The following is a 23,522-nucleotide window of genomic DNA, read 5'->3' on the forward strand; positions in this document are numbered from 1 at the left end:
AAAAATGCGATCAGAAGGAGTCCGGAACGGATTAAGTTCGAGAACCGAGGTACCACTATACATGAAATCTCTCTTAATCGGATCACGATAAAATCTATCTGTACTGACCAGCTACAAATAGCTGCTTTCCTAAAATTTTTTCTACAGCGATGAATTATAACACGTAACATAGACTTTCTATGTGCATTTCACAGTGCTGTTAAAATCCAATTGTTACATTATCAAGAACATGACATTGTGGTTTTTTTTTTCGCGCTGTTCTGTTTTCTGTGCGCTAGGAATTGTGGGATATGGAAGTGGTAGTACAATTGCACGAGCCACCATCGTTGCTGACTCGCTTCAGGAGGGCATAATCAACCACTCCCCCCTAGCCCTTGCTGCTTTGAGACACACTTCAACATGGCAATGGGTCTCGGGAACGCGCAAACGAAGGCAGAGTGATGAGGCAGAGTGTGTAGAGACTGGTTTGGGATTGGGCCATCCATTGACTGGCAGGAAGTCCAGTGTTGGTCCGGAAATGACGTCACAGATCCACTCTGAAGCACACATTACTGCTTTACAGCAGCTGCTCCTTCTCGATTTTACAATTTAGTTTATTAGTTCATTTAAAAATGGTTCGTAGTTATCACTTGTTTGTATGCATGTATTTCTAAATTATAAAGACTATTATATTTAAAAATAGTTTGTGTTTATCACATATTTGAATTATACATTTTTAAAAGTAGTTTGTACTTATGAAATTACAAGTAATGCAATTCTTAATTATTAATTCAAAAATATTGTGTACTTATCAGCTGTAGTCCTGACTGCGACTGTCAATAGTGACCAAATTTTTTTTGTTCCCCTCAGAACATTATATTGAAGCCTTAAAGGCTGCAAAATTATGCTTCTCTCAGAGCTTTTCTCCATATACATTATCTTAGAATAACAGAAGTATTTCCTACATAAATAAATCACTATACATAGATAAAATGGCAAACAACATTTTATTTGTAGGCAGTGTATTGATGTATAAATAAATTTGAACGAATGTGCAACAAAGCGGTATAAGGAACAGAATAAAACAATGAGGAAGAATGTGGAAAACAATTCGTATTACGCAAACATGGCATGAAGTTTAAGACCCATCCCATCAACACAATTAGAAAGGAAGGTTTCCATGTCCTCCCTATTATGAAAAATAAATATAAATGGGTCATTTCTATTGTCACTTTGACCCTCCAGGACCTCCCTGAGTGCTTCCTGTTGATCCTTAGCCTCCATCTGGAGAACAGCAGGTTCTGTCACCATTCCACAGAAGAGAGAGTGATTCTTGCGAATCCAGCACACGGCACTGCAGAGGTCCCTCATGATGCGCGACTCCTATATGACATTGGAACTGAATATCATGGATCGAATAAGTTAATCAGATGCAGCTGGTAGTCAACAGGAAAACCACCTGAGAAAAATGAGGAACACACACACACACCACTATTACACTTTGTAGAGCAGTCAGTTACAGCTTGCCCACCAGGTCTGAGAACAGCAGGAGTGCTCACCCTTGAGAGAGGCTCCAAGTTCACTTTCAGCAGGTGTGAAGCTTTTCCAGTCCAAAAGGCAAACCTCTGTCCATGTCTGAGTAGTAGAAGTACACATCACTTACATTGAGATATTGAAACACTAAGTCTTGGTAGTGTTTCATCAATGGTGTCATTAATATCCATATATGTGAAACCTCTCCATTAGCTGAATGCACTACCACTGACAAATTAATGGAATATTACCCTAAAAATATAATATTCAGCCTCCCTGCCGGGCTTCACCCGGTATTCTATATCTGACAGAAACCTTCACAGCAAAGAAAGTGCACTTGATTCTGCATCTGAATGCATCTCAATGTAAAACACAATGCTTTACATACATACTTTTCCAGACCACTGCTCATCAGTTAGGCACCACCATTTCCTTATCTTTGGCATGTCAGATTGAATATAAAAAGACAAAAACCATGCATTCAGAATGTTTGAAAGGACACCTTTCTTCGTATAGATAACTAGCATATTTTTACAACACATCCTGAAAGTGATTGGGAAGAACATCATGTATGAATTTATTAACAACAACAACAAAGTCACAAACTCATTGGAATCTCTAGCATAAGACAAATTACTGGTTACTTACCAGCCATGCTAAATACGCCCTTCTCATGGAGGTCCATTACAACCACTGGAGGGTAATAGCCACAGTTTACACATGTGTACATTTATGCATTTATGGGCTTTTGAAGGAGGGAGATTATTTGAATACAATTCAGCAACCCAGCAATTTGAGTCAGGCTAACCTACACTTACTGTATATATGCATTTGAGTGCATTTGTTTTGTTTTGGAGTCCACCATACTTTATGCACGTTTCGGTGGAACTACAGTGACGTCATTTCCGGGCCCACAGTGGACTTCCTGCCTGTCAGTGGATGTGAGTCTCAGTGGATGTCTGCAGCCAGACCCTTCTCCATGTTGGCGCTCATTCCAAATAGGCGAACGTCCTCCTTACTCACGTAACTTAGCCACTGACCGAGGACCACGCAGCAGTTTGAAGAGTAAATGAACAAGAGAACTGAATCCAGATCGCTGTCCTGGCAAAAAAAAGTTCCCCTAAAGGACAAGCTCTGTCTCGGTCCCCCGTCGTTTTCCCGTAGACTCCGGTTTTCAGTCCGACCGCACACACGAAGCTCAGACGTTTGTGCTGCTAACCGACAGGCTTCCACGGTTATAGCCAGCTAGCGGCTAGTTGCTGTCCTGTGAATCGCTATCTCCATCGTGGAAACAAAACATTTCTTGACAGAAACCTCCCAAAAAATGTGCAGAAAAAAAAAACCATATACTTAATATTTAAACGTTACATCAATAATTATTCAAATCACTTAATATAATTATAACTACTCTTCTCTTAAAAACACTGCCCTTATTTCCATCACCACACCGTACCTCTCCCTCTGCTTTCTCTCTCGAGCGCCCCTCAACAAGAGCCTGGTTTCAAAATTAGTCTCTCATCAGTTCCTACTAAGGGTACCATAAAGGGCACAAAGAATTGAATAACAAGTAAATATTCTTAAGCAAACTCAAACACTTTTCTCGTTATGAACATTTCAAACAGAAACAAAAGCATATCTCACAGGTGTGTTACATAAAGTAAAATGGACAAAAAATTGACATTGTGTCAGGTATATTAAGATTATATGTTTTTCTTTCCCCATTTTCTTTATGCTCTTGGTGCTGCAATTAATATCATCTGTCCATTGCTGCCTTCTGTGCATAACTGTTCCTTGGATTGAGTGTTATGCAGTTATGGACCAAGAACCAGGTGTCTGGTGTCATGTCCGTAAGAAGCTCCTTTCCCCTTCATCTGACTTCTTGGTGTTATCAAAACTTCTGTTGCCAATGTTGAGAAAGCGTAGTCAGAACCAATCGCAGGGCTCCAGAGAAATGAGGAGCCAGGTTTATTAAAAAGAGAGAATCACAGTTAAATCACCTAAGAGTCAAAAGTCAGGTAAGCAGGACTTTAGAGAAACGCCACCAAGACATGGACTAAGCAGCAGAAAGAAGCTCTGCAGCTGATTTGTTCTTTTTCAAACTGCAAAGAACATCCACACTGGTGTCTGAAAGCCATGAGGAGATACAGACGTTACAATCCTCTGGACAAAAATCAAGGATTATTTTTACTGCTTTGCAGTTACTGAAGAATTCAATATGAAGAAGGGGGAGGTGAAATATTCAGATGTATCAGGCGGCTCCTCTGTGGGTTTTTGTCACATCGTCATCTTCTACCTGAGGAAGAAACAAGCTGCCTGTTAGCACAAGAGCAACGTGAACTACTAACCTTTAGTAACTACACGTGTAACACAGACCTGGACATAAATGCAGGATCCACAGTCACTGTCTTATGGGAGCCCATTTTACACTGAACCCAGGGGGCTGGAAATTAATCAGTTACTTTCCTAAAGTTATGACCAATACATTGACTTACTTCTGGTGACTTTGGCACCACAATCCGGGGTTGTATCCTGTCAAAATTGTAGAATGTAATTAATATTAATGTAGTCTGGTCTCAGTTCTGTGCATTTAGTATTTCAGATTATTACAGAATTTAATACTTAAAATGACAATGAACTTTTTTGTTGATGCCCAATAAAAACCATTTTTATAAATCCTCATACAGTGCTGTGAAAAAGCATTTGCTGATTACTTATTTTTATGTATATTTGTCGCACTTACATTTCAGATCAAACAAATTTTAATATTAGACAAAGATAACCAGAGTAAATATAAAATGCAGTTTTTAAATGATGATTTCATTTATTATGGGAAAAAAACTATCCAAACCTATGTGGCCCTATGTGAAAAATTAATTGTCCCCCCCATTGGCGAACCACGGCAGCAGTGGTGAACCTTCCTCGGAGTGACCGTCCTAACAAAATCACTCCAAGGGCACATGGACAACTCATCCAGGAGGTCACAAAAGACCCCAGAACAACATCTAAAGAACTGCAGGCCTCACTTGCCTCAGTTAAGGTCTTTGTTCATGATTCAACAATAAGAAAGACTGTTCAAAAATGGCATTTGTGGGAGAGTTCCAAGGCGAAAACCACTGCTGACAAAGAAGAACATGAAGATTCGTCTCACATTTGCCAAAAAGCATCTTGATGATCCCCAAAACTTTTGGAGAAATATTCTGTGGACTGACGAGACAAAAGTTGAACTTTTTGGAAGGTTTGCTTCCCATTACATCTGGCATAAAAATTACACAGCATTTCATAAAAAGAACATCATACCAACAGTCAAGCATGGTAGTGGTAGTGTGCTGGTCTGGGGCTGCTTTGCTGGGTCAGGACCTGGACAACTGCCTGTAATTGATGGAACCATTAATTCTGCTCTCTACCAGAAAATGCTGAAGGAGAATGTCCAGCCATCAGTTCGTACCCTGAAGCTCAAGTGCACTTGGGTTATGCAGCAGGACAACGACCCAAAGCACACCAGCAAGTCCACCTCAGAATGGCTAAAAAAAAAACAAGATTAAGGCTTTGGAGTGGCCTAGTCAAAGTCCGGGCTTAAATTCAACTGAGATGCTTTGGCATGACCTACAGGCCATTCATGCTTGAAAACCCTCCAATATGACTGTCACGCTCGCAAGCCGGGAAGCAGGCGAACAGAGCCAAATTTACGGGCAGAAGGGGTTTTAATCTGGGCAGAATGACGACACACATCCAACATGACATTACACCACGATGACTGATCTGGGGAAGACTGACTGAGACTCAGACTAAATACACAAGACTAGGCAGAAGGAACAGGCAACAGGTGAGTACAATCAGGGATTAACACGAGGTAACGAGGTGGGCGTGGCACACACGAGGAACGGACGGAGCTGGGCGTGACAATGACTGAATTGAAACAATTTTGCAAAGAAGATTGGGCCAAGATTCCTGCACAGTGATGTCCGAGACTCATTGCCAGTTAACACAAATGCTTTGCAGTTCTTGCTGTCAAGTGTGGCACAACCATTTATTAGATTTTACTTTTTCCACATAGGGCCAAGTAGGTTTGGGTAGCATTTTTCCCTTAAATTAAATCATCATTTAAAAACTGCATTTTTTATTTACTCTGGTTGTTTGTTGAATATTATTATTATTTTTAAATCTGATCTGAAACGTGTGTGACAAATATGCATAAAAATAAGTACTCAAAATACTTTTTTGCAGGACTGTATGTACTTATATATGTAATATTCTTACCATGTGCAGGTAATTTTTTTTCTTCTTCTTCTTCTTCTATATGTTACTGCTGCTATTACTGCTGCTGATGTGGCTATAGCAATTATAATTATTATAACTGTCAATGCAGTGTTACTTTTCTCTCCACATTTAGAATCAGCTGCTTGGTCTCCTGCTTTAACTGTGACAAGTCCTCTGGATTCACAGCTGTAAAAATAAGCATGTCTAATATGATGAAAAATATAATACAAAACTCACCGTGAAATAATGTTTCCTTCACCAAAAAAATCCTGACCACTGACTGACTGGAATTATGAAACTTACTCTGTGTGTGGTTTACAGGATGTAAAAGAGCCATCAGAGTATGAATAATCACTGCAGTCCTCACATACTGTATCAATGTATTCTGTTCCTGAAAGGGAAAAAAAATTAAGACCATTAACATATTTCAAGAATATGAACTAAATATTTGGTTTTACTCATTAAAACATACATTATCAGTATGGGTAATCCATACAAACCAGGCTGTTGGATGAACTGTCCAGGTTTGCAGGCTGTGTGTTTATTGGCTGCCCTGCACCCTCCCTTATATGGATTAATACAATAGTGCCCTTCCAGGACCCCACACACTGTATCTGAAGATGATGTACATGCCCTCACTGTTTTCAATCCAAGGCCTGTATGCAGGAGACAATGAATCACATCATGATATGAAGATCCATATACAGACTTATTCTGTTCAAAATTAATATCTACAAAATGCAAGTTATGAATTCATGAAAAACCAAGGAAACTGTGGTATTCTCACCCTGGTCACAGACAGTACATGGTTTGCATTTGGTCAAACCGTTTGGCTCATCTGTGTAAGTCAATCCAACACATGGAACACAGGAAGTGCTGGACTGCCCTGTACAGTGTTTGTAAACTCTACTTCCTAAAAGAGAAATTATAGGGTGTTAAATGGGCAACCTTTAAATAAAGCTGTATTATTGGAAAGTTTAGGACAGGCAAAGTGCCATTGAGACCGATTCCCCTTCCAAAGACTCACCTTGAGGACACACAGGACAGCACTCACCACCTATTTCATACTCAGCCTGGTTACACGAATAACAGAGATTCCAGTTAAGAACCATGAGTATCACAGTCACCTGAGGAAAACAAATTAATATAATTCAGTATAGCTGTTAAACAGCAAGTATTGCAAACAAGGTATGATATAAACATGAATACAGTTGGTAGTCTGAAATGGGATGAAACTCTTAACATTGGTCATTCAATTACACGGACTTACAGCAGGTATGAAACCTTTAAAATTCAACATGGTGCATGCATTTCCTCTCAAGTGCAGTTCATGTCCTTCGTGTTGTCTCTGTTGCTATTCTCTTAGACTCCTTAAGATGCCAGCCTAGTGTAAAAGAGACAGTACCTTTTAAAATAGTGTAACCCAAACAAAGACCATAACCCACACAGTAACACTAAAGTCAGTGCCAAGCACTACTCAATAGTATTAACTCAGCTGGATAGAGTCCTGGAGTTTAATGCAGATTTAAAAAAGACAATTTGGCATCCAAGTTCAGCTTTGATAGTGAGGCTAGAAAATTAGAAAAGAGGCTGAGTCAAGTGGAAATGCGAAGGCCAATAAATGTGCTTTTACCAAAATGCTCTCCAGTTGTGACAAGTAACTGAGTTTTGTGCAGAGCAATTATTAAGGACATTATTATTATGTAATTCATAGCTGTGATTTAATAATCCTTTAACTATTTTCCCCAAATAGGCACTACTGTTGCAGTTTTAAGATCAAATAACACAAAACTGGATAAAAGGTCTTGAAATATTTCAACATCTAAACTAACCCATAACAGACAATTAGATAGATATAGATAGATCTTTATTGTCACTATTACAGAAATAGTGAAAAACAGTTTAGCAGCTCTCTGTTTAGCAGCATAAAAGTAATAAATAAGAGAGATCAAACACACAAAAAGAGACAGTCATCCTATTACAGAATGAGTGTCTTGTGCAATGAGCGCAGTATGTCAGTCCGTATAGAAGACAGTCATTGAGGAGGGTGGTTGATGGGCGCATTTGACTGCCTGTGGGTAAAAGCTTTTGTTAAGTCTCTTTGTTCTTGCTCTGGTTGACCTGTAGCATCTGCCAGGGCAGGGGGGGGGGAAGATAGTGTTCAGGGTGTGAGGAATCTTTAATAATTTTACTGGCTCTTCACTGGAGTCTGCCAGTGTAAATGTCCTTGATGGGGGGTAGTGCCATTCCGATTACCCGCTCTGCCGCCCTTACCACCTGCTGCAGGTTCTTCCGGTCTTCCTCAGTGCAGCTACTGAACCACACTGTGCAGCAGTAGGTCAGGAGGCTCTCGATGGTCAAGCGGTAAAAATTGGTCAGCAGCTTTTGGGGGAGGTGGGACTGACGCATCTTCCTGAGGAAGTACATTCTGTGTTGTGCCTTCCCCACCTGGTGAGAGATGTTTGTGGACCCCTAGGAACTTGAAGCTCTCCACCCTCTCTACCTCTTCTCCATCCATGTAGAGGGCAGAGTGCTCAGCCCGCTTGGCTCTCCTGAAGTCCACTATCATCTCCTTGGTTTTGGATGTATTCAGTTCCAGGTTATTACTGTCACACCATTGCCTCAGCTGCTGAACCTCCTCCCTGTAGGCTGATTCGTCATTGTTGTCAATCAGTCCTACAATGGTGGTGTCGTCAGCAAATTTGATTATGGTGTTGCTGGTGTGAATGGGAGAACAGTCGAAAGTGAAAAGGGAATAGAGGGGGCTGAGGACACACCCCTGCGGCGTGCCTGTGTTCAGGATGAGAGTGGAGGAGATGTTGTCTCCCATCCTGACGTTCTGCGGTCTGTTGCTGAGGAAGCCCATTATCCAGGTGCACAGTGAGCTGCTGAGGCCCAGGTTGCTCAGCTTTTGAACCAGCTTGTGGGGTCGTACTGTCGTAGCGGCGACAGCGGGCACTGTCACCTCATGGCCAGCAGGGGGCGCTGGTGAGGCAGACAGGGCAGACGAGACAGGTGAGGCAGGTGTGGCGGCAGCAGCGGGGAGCGCTGACTCGTGGCCAGCAGGGGGCACCTCAGCAGGCACCGACAACTCACGGCCAGCAGGGGGCACCGCAGCAGCAACTGCCCCAGCAGGAACGGCAGCCGCCGGAAGAAGCAGGATGGACAGGGCAAGTGGCGCCGGTGAAACAGCAGTGCAGGCAGTGCTGCAAGCATGGTGGCAACAGCAGGCGTGGCAGCAGGCAGAGGCGGTGCAGCCGGAGCCTCAGGCGGAGCCACAGCAGGGAGCTTGGATGATGTGGCAGCACCCACCAACTTAGATCCAGCAGGGGGCACCTAAGCAGGCACCTCGCGCATGTGGCCAGCGGGGGCGCCGCAGCGGGCACCTCAGCGGGCACCCCGGGCGTGCGGCCAGCAGGAGGCGCTGCAGCAGGGGCCATGTGCACGGCAGCAAGAGGCGCAGCAGCAGGCACAGGCAGGTCAGAAGCGACAGGCCGATCAGGAACAACGGGCGCTCTGATTTGGGGTTGGCTGCGATGGAGAAGCCCCGGAGAGAGCGAGCGGTTGGTGCCGCTTCTCTGTCACCCCTTCCACCAGCTGCCGGAGATTTTCACGCACGTCGGCTATGACGTGCGCCAGTGAGCGAGGTCATCTCCTGAATTAGGGTCCCGCTCTTGCTGGCTAGGTCCCGTAGTCCAGGGTCCTCACGGACCTCTGGCAGGTTCAGCCAGTAAAGTACCTCGCTTAGCAGTTCGAGGCGTTGGTCATCGATCCGCGGAGGTGAGTTGTTGAGATCCGTCATTATGAGACGACGGGCGTGCGAGGCGAGCGGGGAAACAGGCAAGCGAAGCCGTAAATATGAATAAACAGGGTTTATTCCGGGCTAACATGAACGAACATTACGACACGACAATGACGGATCTGGGAAACAAAGGAAGACGTGGACTAATATACACAAGACAGGCTGAATTCAACAAGCAACAGGTGAGTACAATCAGGAATTAACACGAGGTAACGAGGGGGGCGTGGCACACACGAGGATCGGACGAGCCGGGCGTGACATATACTTTAAGACCGCACAATGACAAAATTTTATTTTATTTTGTTCAAAAAATGATGTTTCATGAATAAAAATGTAGTATAGTTTTTAGTGCAACCTTTGTACCGCTGCTGATTTGTGTGCATGCGTGCGCGCGTTGTTTTTTTTTTGGGGGGGGGGGGCTTTCTCATCGTCTAGCCCAGGGACCCACGGACTCATAATCCGTCCCTGGGTGTACAGGGTATTTTCCCGGTCAGCCGATAGCGAACAGGCAAAATGTGTCATGGGGATCTCCCCCCTCTGCAAAACTTACTGTAGAGCAGTAATGGGTCAACCCATGGGGCTAAGGATGACGTTAAAAGTTTCTTCCAGTATTTTAACTCTAAAAGAGCTCTAAAAGCTGAAATTACTAATCTGCAGGATAGTAAGGGTCTTATAATTGAAAACGACATTGACATAGTAAATGAGTTCAATGATAGTTTTGCACGGGTATTCACTGTCGAGGACACTAGTAACTTACCAGTTCTTATTACTAATTCAACATCGTCTATAACTAATATATATATAACTGAAGCTGATGTTTTGCAAAGCCTAGCTAAGCTCAAAATAAATAAATCACAGGGCCCTGATGGCATCTTACCTATAGTGTTAAAAGAGATGAGGGATATTATTTGCCGACCCTTAACATTACTGTTTCAAAAATCCTTATCTGAAGGTGTGGTACCTTCTGATTGGAAGCATGCCAACATAACGCCCATTTTCAAAAAAGGGGATAGAAGTAATTTGTCAAACTATAGGCCAATCAGTCTAACTTGTATAACTGGTAAAGTTATGGAGGCTATAATCAAAGAGAAAATGGTAGATTACCTGGACTCAAATAACATTTTGAGGGATAGCCAGCATGGATTTAGGAGAGGTAGATCCTGTTTAACAAATCTGTTGGAGTTTTTTGAGGAAGCTACTCAGGAAGTTGATGATAAGAAGGCCTATGATGTCATCTATTTAGATTTCCAAAAGGCTTTTGATGTTGTTCCCCACAAGAGGCTCTCACTTAAACTCAAAGCGACAGGTATTTTAGGAACTGTAGCGACTTGGATTGATAACTGGTTAACGGATAGGAAGCAGCGAGTAGTTATAAGAGGCTCGATGTCACAGTGGGCCTGCGTTCATAGTGGGGTACCGCAGGGTTCAATTTTAGGACCACTTTTGTTCCTAATTTACATAAATGATATAGACACCAATATATACAGTAAACTGGTGAAATTTGCAGATGACACCAAGGTGGGTGGTGTAGCAGATACTGAACTAGCGGCTCAGCAGCTACAGCGGGATCTTAATTTAATTAGTGACTGGGCTGACACCTGGCAGATGAAATTTAACATAGACAAATGTAAGGTACTCCATGTAGGGAGCAGAAATATAAAGTACAGGTATTTTATGGGACCTACTGAAATAAAGGTAGCTGATTATGAGAAAGACCTTGGTGTGTATGTTGATGCTTCCATGTCTCATTCTCGCCAGTGTGGGGAAGCAATAAAAAAGGCCAATAGGATGTTGGGGTACATCTCCAGGTGTGTGGAGTTTAAGTCAAGGGAGGTAATGCTAAGATTATACAATTCCTTGGTGAGACCTCACCTAGAATATTGTGTACAGGTTTGGTCACCATATCTTAAAAAGGACATAGCGGCCTTAGAAAAGGTGCAGCGTAGGGCCACAAGAATGATTCCTGGTCTTAGAGGAATGTCATACGAGGAAAGGTTATTTGAGCTAAATCTGTTCAGCCTCAAGCAAAGGAGACTGAGGGGGGACATGATCCAGGTCTATAAGATTCTAACAGGTTTGGATGCTGTTCAACCGAATAGTTACTTCAGCATTAGTTCAAATACAAGAACTCGTGGCCATAGGTGGAAATTAGCGGGAGAACATTTCAAACTGGATTTAAGGAAGCACTTCTTTACACAGCGTGTAGTCAGAGTATGGAATAGTCTTCCTGATAACGTAGTGCAAGCTGAATCCTTGGGTTCCTTTAAATCAGAGCTAGATAAGATTTTAACAACTCTGAGCTATTAGTTAAGTTCTCCCCAAGCGAGCTCGATGGGCCGAATGGCCTCCTCTCGTTTGTATAGTTCTTATGTTCTTATGGGTCGCACCCCAAGTTTGAGTCACAGCATTTTGTGAAAGGGTGGCAAGGCAAAGTTGGAAACGTAAGCAATTTAAAACCATCAAGTTCTTATGCTGATCCATGATCAGATTTCCCAGCCCAATCATAGAATTATCCTATACAGACTGGTCTTGGGTCTGCAACTGCTTTGTACAAAACTAGTGAGCACTCAACCAATCCAAGAAGCCAAACCACAGGTGTCTAATTTAAAATTCACTGGCACATCCAATCAGCTTTATGCGATAGGCAATGATTGGCGTAAATTGCTGAGTGTACTGTGTGCTTGATCATGGTGTTAATTAAAACCTTAAATACTTGATATGAGGTCGCAACTGAGCTGCTGACGTAACACAGCTACATTTTGCCGATGGGGGTTTGGGGTTCCTGACGAAAATTTCTAGGTAGGTGGTGGCCATTCTCCCACCTTTATTGATACAACTTAACAGCATGTTTTGAATGTCAGAAATAAGCCAGAAAATCTACGCCTACATATTTTAAGATGACTTTAAAAGTTCCCCGTAGCCATGATTATCATTGTACGCTCTTTGATATGAAATGAAAAAATAAATACACACAGAATAGACGCAATGTCCTTTGTTAAGTAGATTGTACCTCCCCTGCTGGAGTATAGCTAATGCTAGAAAATGTTTGTGACAGATCATCTCCACTAAAGAAAATTCAGGAAAAACTAAACATAATTCCCTACCAAAGGAACAACGGTCGGGACAAGTACGGGGATCAGCGACTTAATTCGGGTTTGGGGTTTTACACAAAAGGAGAGAGTAATGAACACAAATCGCGGTAGTCTCAGCTGCAGAAAAACGAAAGCGATGTAAACTTTGGCTCTGCAGATACCCCAAGATAAAGTGTACAGAGATAGTATCCACAGTGATAAAGGGGAAGTTTTTTGTCCTTCCGTCTTCCGTTTAATTTAATTTTTTCCCTCCAACATATATAAATATAAATTTGATTTAACAGCCTAAATATAAAATATTGTAGCGCCGGTGAGATCTGTGCATCCCGGTGTTCTGACGAGTTGACCCACTAAACATTGGACGTCGGATAGGCGTGCAGATCATGTCTATATTAGGTCCGTCAGTCCATGACCAATTCTGGACATCTATACAACGTCCAAACTAGGTCCACAATTTGAACGTCCATCCACGACCCAACTTGCACGTCAATATGACATTCAACATTTGAACGTAATTTTTTGACGTTATTTGGACGACTATCACAGGTGCAGGAAATATAGTTTTATTTACAAATATCAACATTGTTGTTATCAACATAATAAATGTGAATACAGATGATTATTTCGAAACAAACATGATTTATTATGCCAATGCGTACGTATTTTATGTGCATTTGCGCTGATATGACAATAAATTATATCGTGCATTGTTTTTATGTTCGTTCTGAAAACCATGTGAAAACTGAGTAGTGCAGAGCAGCTGTAACAGTTTTATCCACGTCCCTCGCGGACACTTTTGTGCACGTGCAGAACGCGGGATTTCAAAATCTGGCAGCAGCTTGATGCCCGGTCGAACAAATTAACATCCAGCTTCCTAAACCAGGTTAATGCTAAATTATGTTTTTTACTTTTCATGATACTTTAGCTCTGTAGTGTTCTGTTGTATACACTGTAGCACCGGCGGGGCTCATGTCCCAGCATGCCCCGCGTGCAGTTGTAAATAGCCATTGTTGTGTTGTTGCTGTTATTGTTAATTAATAGGTAATTCCTTATTGTTGCACATGTGTTTACATGTGTCTTGTGTGTACCCGATCTGATCCTCGTGTGTAATTAGCTTACATAAATGTCCCACTGTGGATGCGTCTTACAGTTCGTTGTCTGACAACTTTGTGTTTCTTACATATAATTATGTTTGGTGCTTTTTGGGTGCCTGATGTAATCCTTGTACGGATTATTAATTGAGTGGATGTTCCCCGACAGAGTAGTCTCCGTGTTTCTCTGCTCTCGATACCTCCATCTGCCCGTCGCAGCAATACGTTATTTAAATTTAAGTTTTAATTGGAAGCATGGTGAAATTGTTCATTTATATATGAATTTAGTCGAGACACGACATACACAATGTCTAAAATTAGTCTGCTTTTGGTATTATAAGACGTCCACAACGACCACATTTGGACTATAAATAGCCCATACATGAAGGTCCCACGGCCGTCAATACTAGACGTTCATTAGTCGTCAAAAAAAGACGTCGCCTGGCGTTACAAAACAACCCCTTCAGTGGACCAAAATTGGACGTCCAAAAACGACATATTAAAGATGTCATTCCGACGTCACTATGCGCAGTGGGGAGCTACTTTGTCGAGTTAGGCTACCGTAGTGCTAATCGATAGCCCTAACCCTAACTCTTGCCCTAACCCTAACCCCCCAAAAACCCCTAAAACCCTTACCTTAACCCAAACCCTAACCCTTAAAACCTAACCCTAATCCCAAGACGGTGAAACTGCACATGCGCAGAAAGGCTCGATAGCACGTCTGGATAGGTAGCTCAACTCGTCAGAACCATAGATATATATATAGAATGACTAGATGTATTATGACGAGGTCTAGAGCGTCCGCACAGGTCGGCCATCTTACCACAGGCTGGCTTTCTGGCGGGATCATTCGAACCTCAGGTAAACGGAGGTAAGGTAAGTGACCTGCACAAACGTTAATACTCTTATCTCGCTGAAATCTTGATGGATTTACAAACTGTGTGTTTTCTTACAAACATTATTAACGTGGTTATAGTTCTGGATGCTTGAACATGTTGAAATCGCAGCTTTTCTCCTCGAAAAAAAAACTGACTTAATCGTGCAGTTTAGTTGTGTATCACGCCTAGCTAGGCTACTATAGCGATCCAGTAATTTGGGGCGAGGCAGAATTACGCTTTCTTTTCAATATAATACACACATTATAAACATGATTTAACTGAATTTACACATGATTTACTGTCTGGTTGGTTTGTTAAAACGTCTTACATTATGATTTCTACAGGAAATTGCTGACAAGATGCCAGACTTTTGTGCCGCCTATGTCTGCTGTAACCGCCGTTGTCTCGAAACGAGAACCCGAGGGATCACCTGTAGGATGTTACAATATTATGAATTATTTTTAGGATAATCGTTAGTTACTTAGTGGAAGTATGTACATATTACATAATAGTATTGCTAGATTGTTGTTGACACAAGGTTTAGAATATTTTGTTTAACGTACACCCATTTTAAAATCACATTCCCTCTCTCTGTCTCTCTCTCTCACTTTCTCACAAACACACATACAGACACAGGGAGAGAATGTTAACTTTTATCTATTATTTTGTCCGAATGCACCAGAATGCTCCGTTTGTACTGTATGTGAAAATGACACATTCACCAGCCGCCACTGATCATGAGTTATAGTAATGCTAACCCACTCTTATCAGGCCCAGCTGGATGAGCAGGGTTCCCGCGGGGTCTTAAAAAGTCTTAAAAAGTCTAAAATTCAGAAAGTTAAATTTAAGGCCTTAAAATGTCTTAAAAATGCCCAGATTTTCATCCTAGGTCTTAAATTCAATATACCCAAGTCTTAAAATTCTTACCTCCGTTCAATCCCAAAAAGCGTTGTCCGCAGAAATTAAAATAGTAAATCGCTGTAAAACTAATCCGTTGCTTGTGTTTTCTGGTCTGCACCGGTGTCTGCGTGGTAATAAAACTACAAATCCCATCGCGTGATCACTGCAGCGCTAGGCAAACAAACGAGAAGGGTCTGTCCCTCTAGTGGAGAAACTCCACTAGAGGGACGGAAACACGTGATCTCCACAAGCGAATCCGAACATGACGTTATGCAAACATGCATGGAGGTGGTACCAGATATCACATAATCCTCACACACAGCCCGGACTTTAACTCGACCGAACAGAAATCGATTCTTTTAAAGTATATACTTATTATTTTGGTGATCGATTTAAATTATATTATTAACATTGGAAACGGACGTTAATAATGTATTTTAATTCTACAAGAAGGGATGATAATAGCATGTGTTATTTTTATTATTTCGGTACGTGTGAAATTCTCACTTTAATACGGAGCCCCCGAAGTCCCATAGGGTGATTTTTTTTTTAATCGTGTGGCACAAATTATTTAATTGTGCTCACAAGTTATTCTGTGCGCACAAGATAATTTACTCTGTGTTTGAGGCCGAGAGTAATATGAGAACTATGTCTGCCAAAACTATGTCTCGACGTCTAAACAAATCAAACTGGAGAGACATTTATTTACAGTCAACAAGTAACACCATGAACTCATTTTACATTTTTTTTAATGCTGCAAACTGTTTCTTTGGCATTAAGGGTGAATTATACAGTCCGTGTTTATGGTCGCGACAGAGGTGAAGCGACATGAATTCATGCCACATGACAATATTTTTCCTTCGGTCATTATCGTTAATCATAATAATACACTATGATAAACAGGTACAGTAAATACAATAAATAGGTGTCAGTAATATCAAAAAATGTTACTTAAACTCGGTGAGGTGAACAAATCAGCAAACCAATTAAAGTAGAAAACATAATCTGTCTTAACGCAACCGAACAAAACATCAGTGTCAATATTAGTAGGCATAACCGGCCTATATATTCCGTCAATTTGCGAATCATATTCAAATAATCAAAAGTACTACATAATAACTTATATAACTTGGTCACAATTTATTGCACGTAGGCTATATTTTGTGCATCTTTAATATTGTTGACACTGATGTTTGGTTCGGTTGCGTCAAGACATAACCTACTATGTTTACCACTCGGTTTGTTGACTTGTTCGCCTCACCAAGTTCCCCTAACATTTCTTGTCATTATTGGCACATATTTATTGTATTTATTTTACCTGTTTATACCTGTTTTATTATTGACTACCGATAATGAAAGAAAAAAAATATAGTTCATATCGCTTCACCTCTGTCACGACCATTCATACGGACTGTATACCTCAGCCAAATGTCAAAGTAGTGGGCGGCAGCGTTGTATTTACTCCTTCCAGTAATATTAATTACAAGGCTGTTGTATCTTACTGTACCCTAATGCCAGGTCTAGCAAACGTAGTACGGCGTCCTGAAATAAACCTCTTATAACATGACAGCTATACGCAGCTAATCTATTCCTTCCAAATAATAACTTGTGCGCACAAGACAAATATTTATAAATTTATTTATAATTTTATAAATATTTTTTCTTTTTCAGTAGACAGTCAGTCTTAGCTTAAGTAACCAATTTAAAGCTAAATTTGGAGAAAAAAAATCACCGGTCGAATGCTACCGTTGTTGCTTGTTCTACCCACTTTTTTCTTACGACAAAGCTAAACACCCTCCCACTGACAAATCCAGGCTGTGCGATCATGTGATATCTGGTACTGCCTCCATGGCGTAAGTTTGCATGACGTCATGTCCGGACTCACTTGTCGAGTCACGTGTTTCTGTCCCTGTAGTGGAGATCCTCCTAGTGGAGATTCTGCAGCCAGATGCTCTTGAAACAAACAGTTAGAGAAGGGTCGGGCTGCAGAACGTGCACTTTCAGCCACTGACGTCAGGTGCACGCTCAGCTACAACAGGAAGTGCAGGGGAATCAAGCGCTAACTTAGTTCTTGAGGCCAATGTGAACGGTATGTTGTTTTATTATTTGTATTACTGAATGACATAGTTACAAGTTTGTTTCATGCCATACAGTATTGCAATGTAAATGTTTTGATGTAGTAACTTTTTTCTCTGATGACTGGAGCGAATTTTTTCAGTTAAAAGGCAACTACTAGCCAGTTGGCTCACGTTATCTTAAATTATAATTAAAATAAACACATTTCTCCTTTTACAGAGCTTTTCATGGAGTTACCTTGTGAATGTCTTAGTTTCCAGCATATAGTTTTTAGTTGTTCGTGTGGTCTTGAGGAGAACGTTTCTCGGTCTCCTTATGGTAAGGCAAGGCAAGTTTTTATTATCATACACAGGGGTTATTTAATATGCTTTATAAAAACAAGATTTTAAAAAGTTAAACCAAGACAAAAAAAAGCAAAATAGAGATGGGAAAAAAAACTTATTTGAATAAAAATTGCTTAGAAAATCTAAAAAATCTGATTAAAAGTGCAGTATGTCCTGCCCCGCTCGTCCGCTCCTCCCGTGTGCCACGACCCCTCGTTAACCCCGTGTTTATCAGCTGTTTCCAGTAGTTTTCATTATCGTTGATGGGTCTGGAACGTAACTTCCGTGATAGGCGGGGGATCACTATATATTTTCACCTATCGCTGATGGGTCTGGATCCCCCGCCTATCGCGGAAGTTACGTTCCAGACGCGATAATAACGTGAAAATCCGCGATATAGAAAGACTATGTACATAAACTTTTTATAGTTTAAGCCTTGAAATACCACTCCCACATGCTTTAAACACATGTGAACTTATTAAAACGCACTTTGTAAACACATATGATATGTGGATGTTGGGCTAAGGATATGAGTGACATAAAATATGAGAAATTCTGGTATCATTCGAATGTTTCTAGTAATGCATCGTGTTGGTCTTAAATTTTACTCATAATGGTCTTAAAATGTCTTAAAAAGGTCTTAAATTTAACTTACTGAAACCTGCAAGAACCCTGATGAGGACCAGAACCAGCACCACTGGGACACCTTTGTTACTTCGCTAAATTTTTAATGAAAATGTAAAAAAAAAAAAAAATCCATCAAATGTCTCTAACACCTCTGTCTAAACATTGATTTTAATAAATCTTCAAAAATCTTTGAAAAGTGCCTTTATAATGTCTAAACAAACTGTTTACTACCATTTTATGTGTAAAAATATTTTTATTAACAATTTGGAAATATGGACTTTAGTTCTTTGTGCTGTGTTATAGTCATCACTGTACAGGGTGGGGATTTTAACATGCAGCGTTTCTTGATGTATATTTCATTGTCGCCGCCTAGTGGTTCGGACGCATACGTCCAAATTTTCAATAACAAAAAAAAATGACGTTCAATAAAAGAAACAAATGTATCAAATCAACCAAAAACGGCTTGTTACACTACAAAAAACCTTTCAGATAATATCTGTAGAAAGTTGCGCAATTTTTGTGCCATGGTTTTTTTGTAACAAGTAAAAATAAAATGACCATGGTAGCCATCTTTAAACGGGTCGAGTGTCAGGAAGTAAAATATAAGTGTTAATAAAATGAAAACTAAGCACTTCAAACTATTTCTTTCACGGTAGTATCAGCTATCCAGTCCTTTTTACCACTTCAAACACCTGTATAGGAGCAGTATAACCAGTACAATGTAGTTTACCCATTGCCAAAAAGTGATTAGAGTCAAAACCTTTTTACTGAATGGTTCTTTCTGCCTGACTTTAATTGTTTTACACTCTTCTGGGTTGTATGTACATGATTAGTAAACAACTAACCCATTTTTACCACTTTAAACATCTCAATATGACCAGTGTACAATGCAGTTCACCCATTGCCAAAAAGTGATTACACTCAATATCTCTTTACTGAATGGCTCTTTCTGCCTAATTTTAATTTCTTTACACTCTTCTGGGTTGTATTTACAGGATCTAACCCATTTTTATTACTTAAAACACCTGTGTAGGGACATTTATAAACATATATCTCCATTAATGTGTCGCATTTGAACTTCCATGGTTTCATGACGTAAGGTTACAGTTTTACAACGCAGTTACTACCGAGGACTGCTTTAAAGCGTTTTACATGACAATGGCTTCCTTTGACTCTTATTGCTGATACTGCAGTACAGAGCAGGAAAAATCCACTGACTCTTTAATATGACTGCAAGATGAAGAATTGTCTTTATTTAATAAGTAATCCGCATCGGTTGTGTAGTGAAACTCATTTAGACGTAGGGACATTTATAAACATATATCTCCACTAATGTGTCGCATTTGAACTTCCATGGTTTCATGACGTAAGGTTACAGTTTTACAACGCAGTTACGACCGAGGACTGCTTTAAAGCGTTTTACATGACAATGGCTTCCTTTGACTCTTATTGCAAGTATTTATTTAAAAATTCACCAAACCCTTAAATCTGACAAAGACATACCTTCGCTGTTATCTCGGGGATACATGTACTGTATACTTTTTTGCATTTGAAGACGATTTGATATCGAAATTACCCGCCTTAGTCGCACAGAAACTGCGATGCATCCTGAACAGGCTGTGCGCGCTCCCGCGGATCGTACTCAGTTTCTGGCAGACAGTCACTTTTTGGCACAACACCTGTTAAGAACAAGCTTTTTATTGTAGTAGCCCTGTAACAAGCACCGAACCAAACATAAACACCCGAAACACAAAGTGGTCAGACGCTTAAGTGTAAGGCACACACGGTGGGAGAGTTAACATAGATCGTTTAGAAGGATAAAGACTTTCGAAATTACTACGATCGACGCGCCCGTTTCCCGCAAGTGTGCATAATCATCATATTCGGACTGCGTAAAAAGAAAACGAAAAATGTGTCAATAATAATAATCTATTATTCTATACCTAACAATATGGAAACGGAAATTAGTAACTAAGTGCTGTAAGGTGCTGAGTGACGTACGTGCTAAACAAAGTGAAAGAGGCAGTAGAGGGATTCAAATAGGTAGCAGCTAAATAACTTTGTGCAATCTTGTTCACCTTAAACCCAGCAAACAATATGACGTTGAAATGACGTCTTTTAGACGTCTTGGCCTACCGTAGAAAAGACGTCTTCAGAGGGTGCAGAATGAAAGTTTTTATGATGTCTTTTTTAGACGTTCTCTGGATGTTCAGTTATGACAACTATAAGACGTCTGTATAAGGTGAAAAAACAGTCCGGAAATGGTCGGTGTAGACGTCGTTTTAACGTCACACATAGACTTACTTTAGACATAATTTATGTATTTACAGCTTTATTCATTACAAAATAATCCCCACTATATATTCTGATACCATATTATGTTTCACCCCAATAACCTAGTATCATTAAGCAAATTCAGTACAAAAAGTCTCACACAGCATTCTTAATACATTTTTATTGGGAGTATCAGATCAGATGACAATAATACATGACATGACAATAACTTTGAATCCTTGAAATACATATATTTGATAATTTTCCTTGCAGCTATCTTTTTACACAGAGCCACAATACACAATAATTTTTTTCACTGCTAACAGTTTGTATCAGGAGTTGCTTATTGTAAAAGAAGTAATGTGCATGCAGGTGATTTTTGTATAGATTTATCTACACCCTTCTGGCAGTGCTGCCATTGCAGTCAGGTGTCACAGACTACGAGGAGTATAAGTAGTCCGACTTGGCTGCAGTCAGTTTATACTCCACCCTTGCAGCCGCCGGCAGATCGCGTTCCACGTCGCGTCAGCTGCAGACAGACCTAAGCCCAAGTAGAACGCACCCATTGCTTCTTTTTTGGCTGTTTTGCTAGCGTTCAGTAAACCTCTGCTCGATAGGCCATCAAGTTGTCTGTCTCAGCGCATTCTATAAAACGGAGCAAACTTGGTTGATCGAGTTTTATATTATAGTCTGTGTGTATCATCGTGATCATCCTCATTTTTTATCGATAAAAAAAATCGAGATCGTTTTATCGCCTAGCACTACTTCTTATTGTGAAATATGTATATATTGTTTTTCAAAGTCAGTATTTATTTCATAATGCCGTTTTTCATCATTTCATGATGCCTTATTTCATCATTTCATGACGCTGAATGATGAAATACTTTACTTTTCCCGCTTTACTGCAAAATGGAAGTCGTTCTGCGCTCACAAGAGCGCTAAAAATATATGAAATCATATTTCACAATAAGTAAATTTATATAACAGAATGCAATATATTTCACAATAATGAGCTGTATTTCACATTATTACACGGCTCTCTGGAATGCTTGATTCTGATTGGTCAGTTGAGACATTTGCAGGTTCGTTATTTTCAAATAATAACCGCTCCAAAGTAATAACGCATAGTCACGTGGTACTATATCGTTTCGCGGAAAGATAAAAATGTTATTTTAAAACAAATATGCCAATAAAATGTTTCAAATTCATATTCATGTCCAGTTTTTTTCCTTACTGTATGTGGCAAGTAGCCGTGTAATAAGCGGGATAATGTACAGGCAACCGGTAGTTATCGCGAAATAAGCCCCTTCAGTGTGATCACACTGTCGGGGCTTATTTCTGCGATAACTACCGCCTGCCTGTACATTATCCCTTACATATCATTCTTATATATTTCATAATACTTTTGAACACTTTGGAGTTCCATATGTACAGATGTGTCTTACCTTCAGATTAATTATGTGGACATATTGGTTTGCAAAAAAGTCAGCAATGCGATTATTAAACAATGTACACAACTAAACAATGCTAAATACTACTTACCTTAAACTTTAAACTTGTCCACAACGACGTGCAGTTTCTCACAACCGCTTTACTGCAAAAGAGCGCATGCGCGACAGTGTCGGCTTTTTTTTTTTTTTAGCGCTACGGCAACAGAACTTGGCCAAACCACACACCGGACGTGCATCGGCAAATTGTGATTATGGGATATGCTTACGTGTAGCAGTTTATTTTTGGACATTTTAAAACATTAGAATTACAACAGCATGAGCTACAATAGGCACCAGAATTGACGCTGACAATGTTTACATGGAATTGACGATCTGTCTACAAATGTCCAAAAGTCGCCTACCTAGACGTTCAGCTTGAACTACATATCTACGTCCAAGAGGGGTCAGAGTTAGACGTGCAGATACTGCACCTGCTTTGCACGTTGTGTAGACATCCAGATATGGTTCTGGACCGACCGACCCCATCTAGACATGATCTGCACGTCTGATGGACGTCTCATGTTTGGTGGGAAGAAGATACTCTATCCAGTGCGAACCAGAGGATTTCTTTCAAAAACATTACACTTACAACACTTACTGTTTGCAACATAAACACACGATTATACACATTCATTCACAATTTACAACGTGTAAATTAGTTTTTAAACTGTTGTTCTACTATACCGTCAGTAGACGTATCTGAAATCGACTCTCTTCTCTAATCCGGGTTCCAAAAGTGACAACATTGCCGGAGTATTTTTACTGTCTGATACGCCCCCATTCGCCATTTTTAGTGTCTCGAGTAGGTGTAAACACGTACATTTGGTTAACAAACTTAATATTTCATATTCAGTGTTTTTTCCCACAAAAATTTTACGTTTTTTGTAATCAGTAATAAGCAATTTTCATTACCAAAACATTTAGGTGTTAAGAAAGGAAAAGAGTCAAGAACACCACAAAAATATCATTGGACATAACTTTATTGGTCATATTTAAAATAAAATATACGTGACAAGCAGAATACAGGCCCGGTATACAATGAGTTTATACAGACCCCCTACCAGGGGAGTTTCTAGCTATTGAAAAGATCAATAGTGAAGTGAAGTTTACCTGGGACTTGCCTTTTTTATTTTATATTCTTGAAGGAAGATTGGCATCAGGGCTAAAATACTCAGGGCTAACAATGCCTGTAATGTCTAC

The 23,522-nt window shown here is 40.4% G+C and overlaps 1 protein-coding gene across 14 annotated transcripts; it reads right to left on the bottom strand.

Annotated features, from left to right (window-relative positions):
• Positions 1-963: 963 nt before the first annotated feature.
• Positions 964-23,106, bottom strand: LOC111840030 (tumor necrosis factor receptor superfamily member 14-like). 14 transcript variants are annotated; one of them, XR_011992154.1, is made up of 13 exons: positions 23,007-23,106; positions 7,040-7,153; positions 6,797-6,896; positions 6,557-6,682; positions 6,270-6,425; positions 6,073-6,160; positions 5,770-5,955; positions 4,005-4,041; positions 2,331-3,805; positions 2,161-2,205; positions 1,905-1,949; positions 1,539-1,614; positions 964-1,378 (listed from the first exon to the last, which is right to left on the bottom strand). XR_011992154.1 is itself a non-coding variant. In XM_023804415.2 (9 exons), exons 2-9 carry the CDS (start codon positions 7,067-7,069, stop codon positions 3,761-3,763), a joined length of 768 nt encoding a protein of 255 aa, XP_023660183.1. In that variant the 5' UTR covers positions 7,070-7,153; positions 23,007-23,106; the 3' UTR covers positions 964-3,760. The 14 variants fall into 14 exon arrangements, 3 of the variants coding, with proteins under 3 accessions (XP_023660183.1, XP_023660184.1, XP_023660185.1); XR_002837275.2 differs by having other exon boundaries at positions 2,161-3,805; XR_002837278.2 differs by having other exon boundaries at positions 964-1,438; positions 2,161-3,805.
• Positions 23,107-23,522: the final 416 nt, after the last annotated feature.

This window comes from Paramormyrops kingsleyae, chromosome 6 (assembly GCF_048594095.1).
Source record: "Paramormyrops kingsleyae isolate MSU_618 chromosome 6, PKINGS_0.4, whole genome shotgun sequence".
Taxonomy (NCBI): Eukaryota; Metazoa; Chordata; class Actinopteri; order Osteoglossiformes; family Mormyridae; genus Paramormyrops; species Paramormyrops kingsleyae.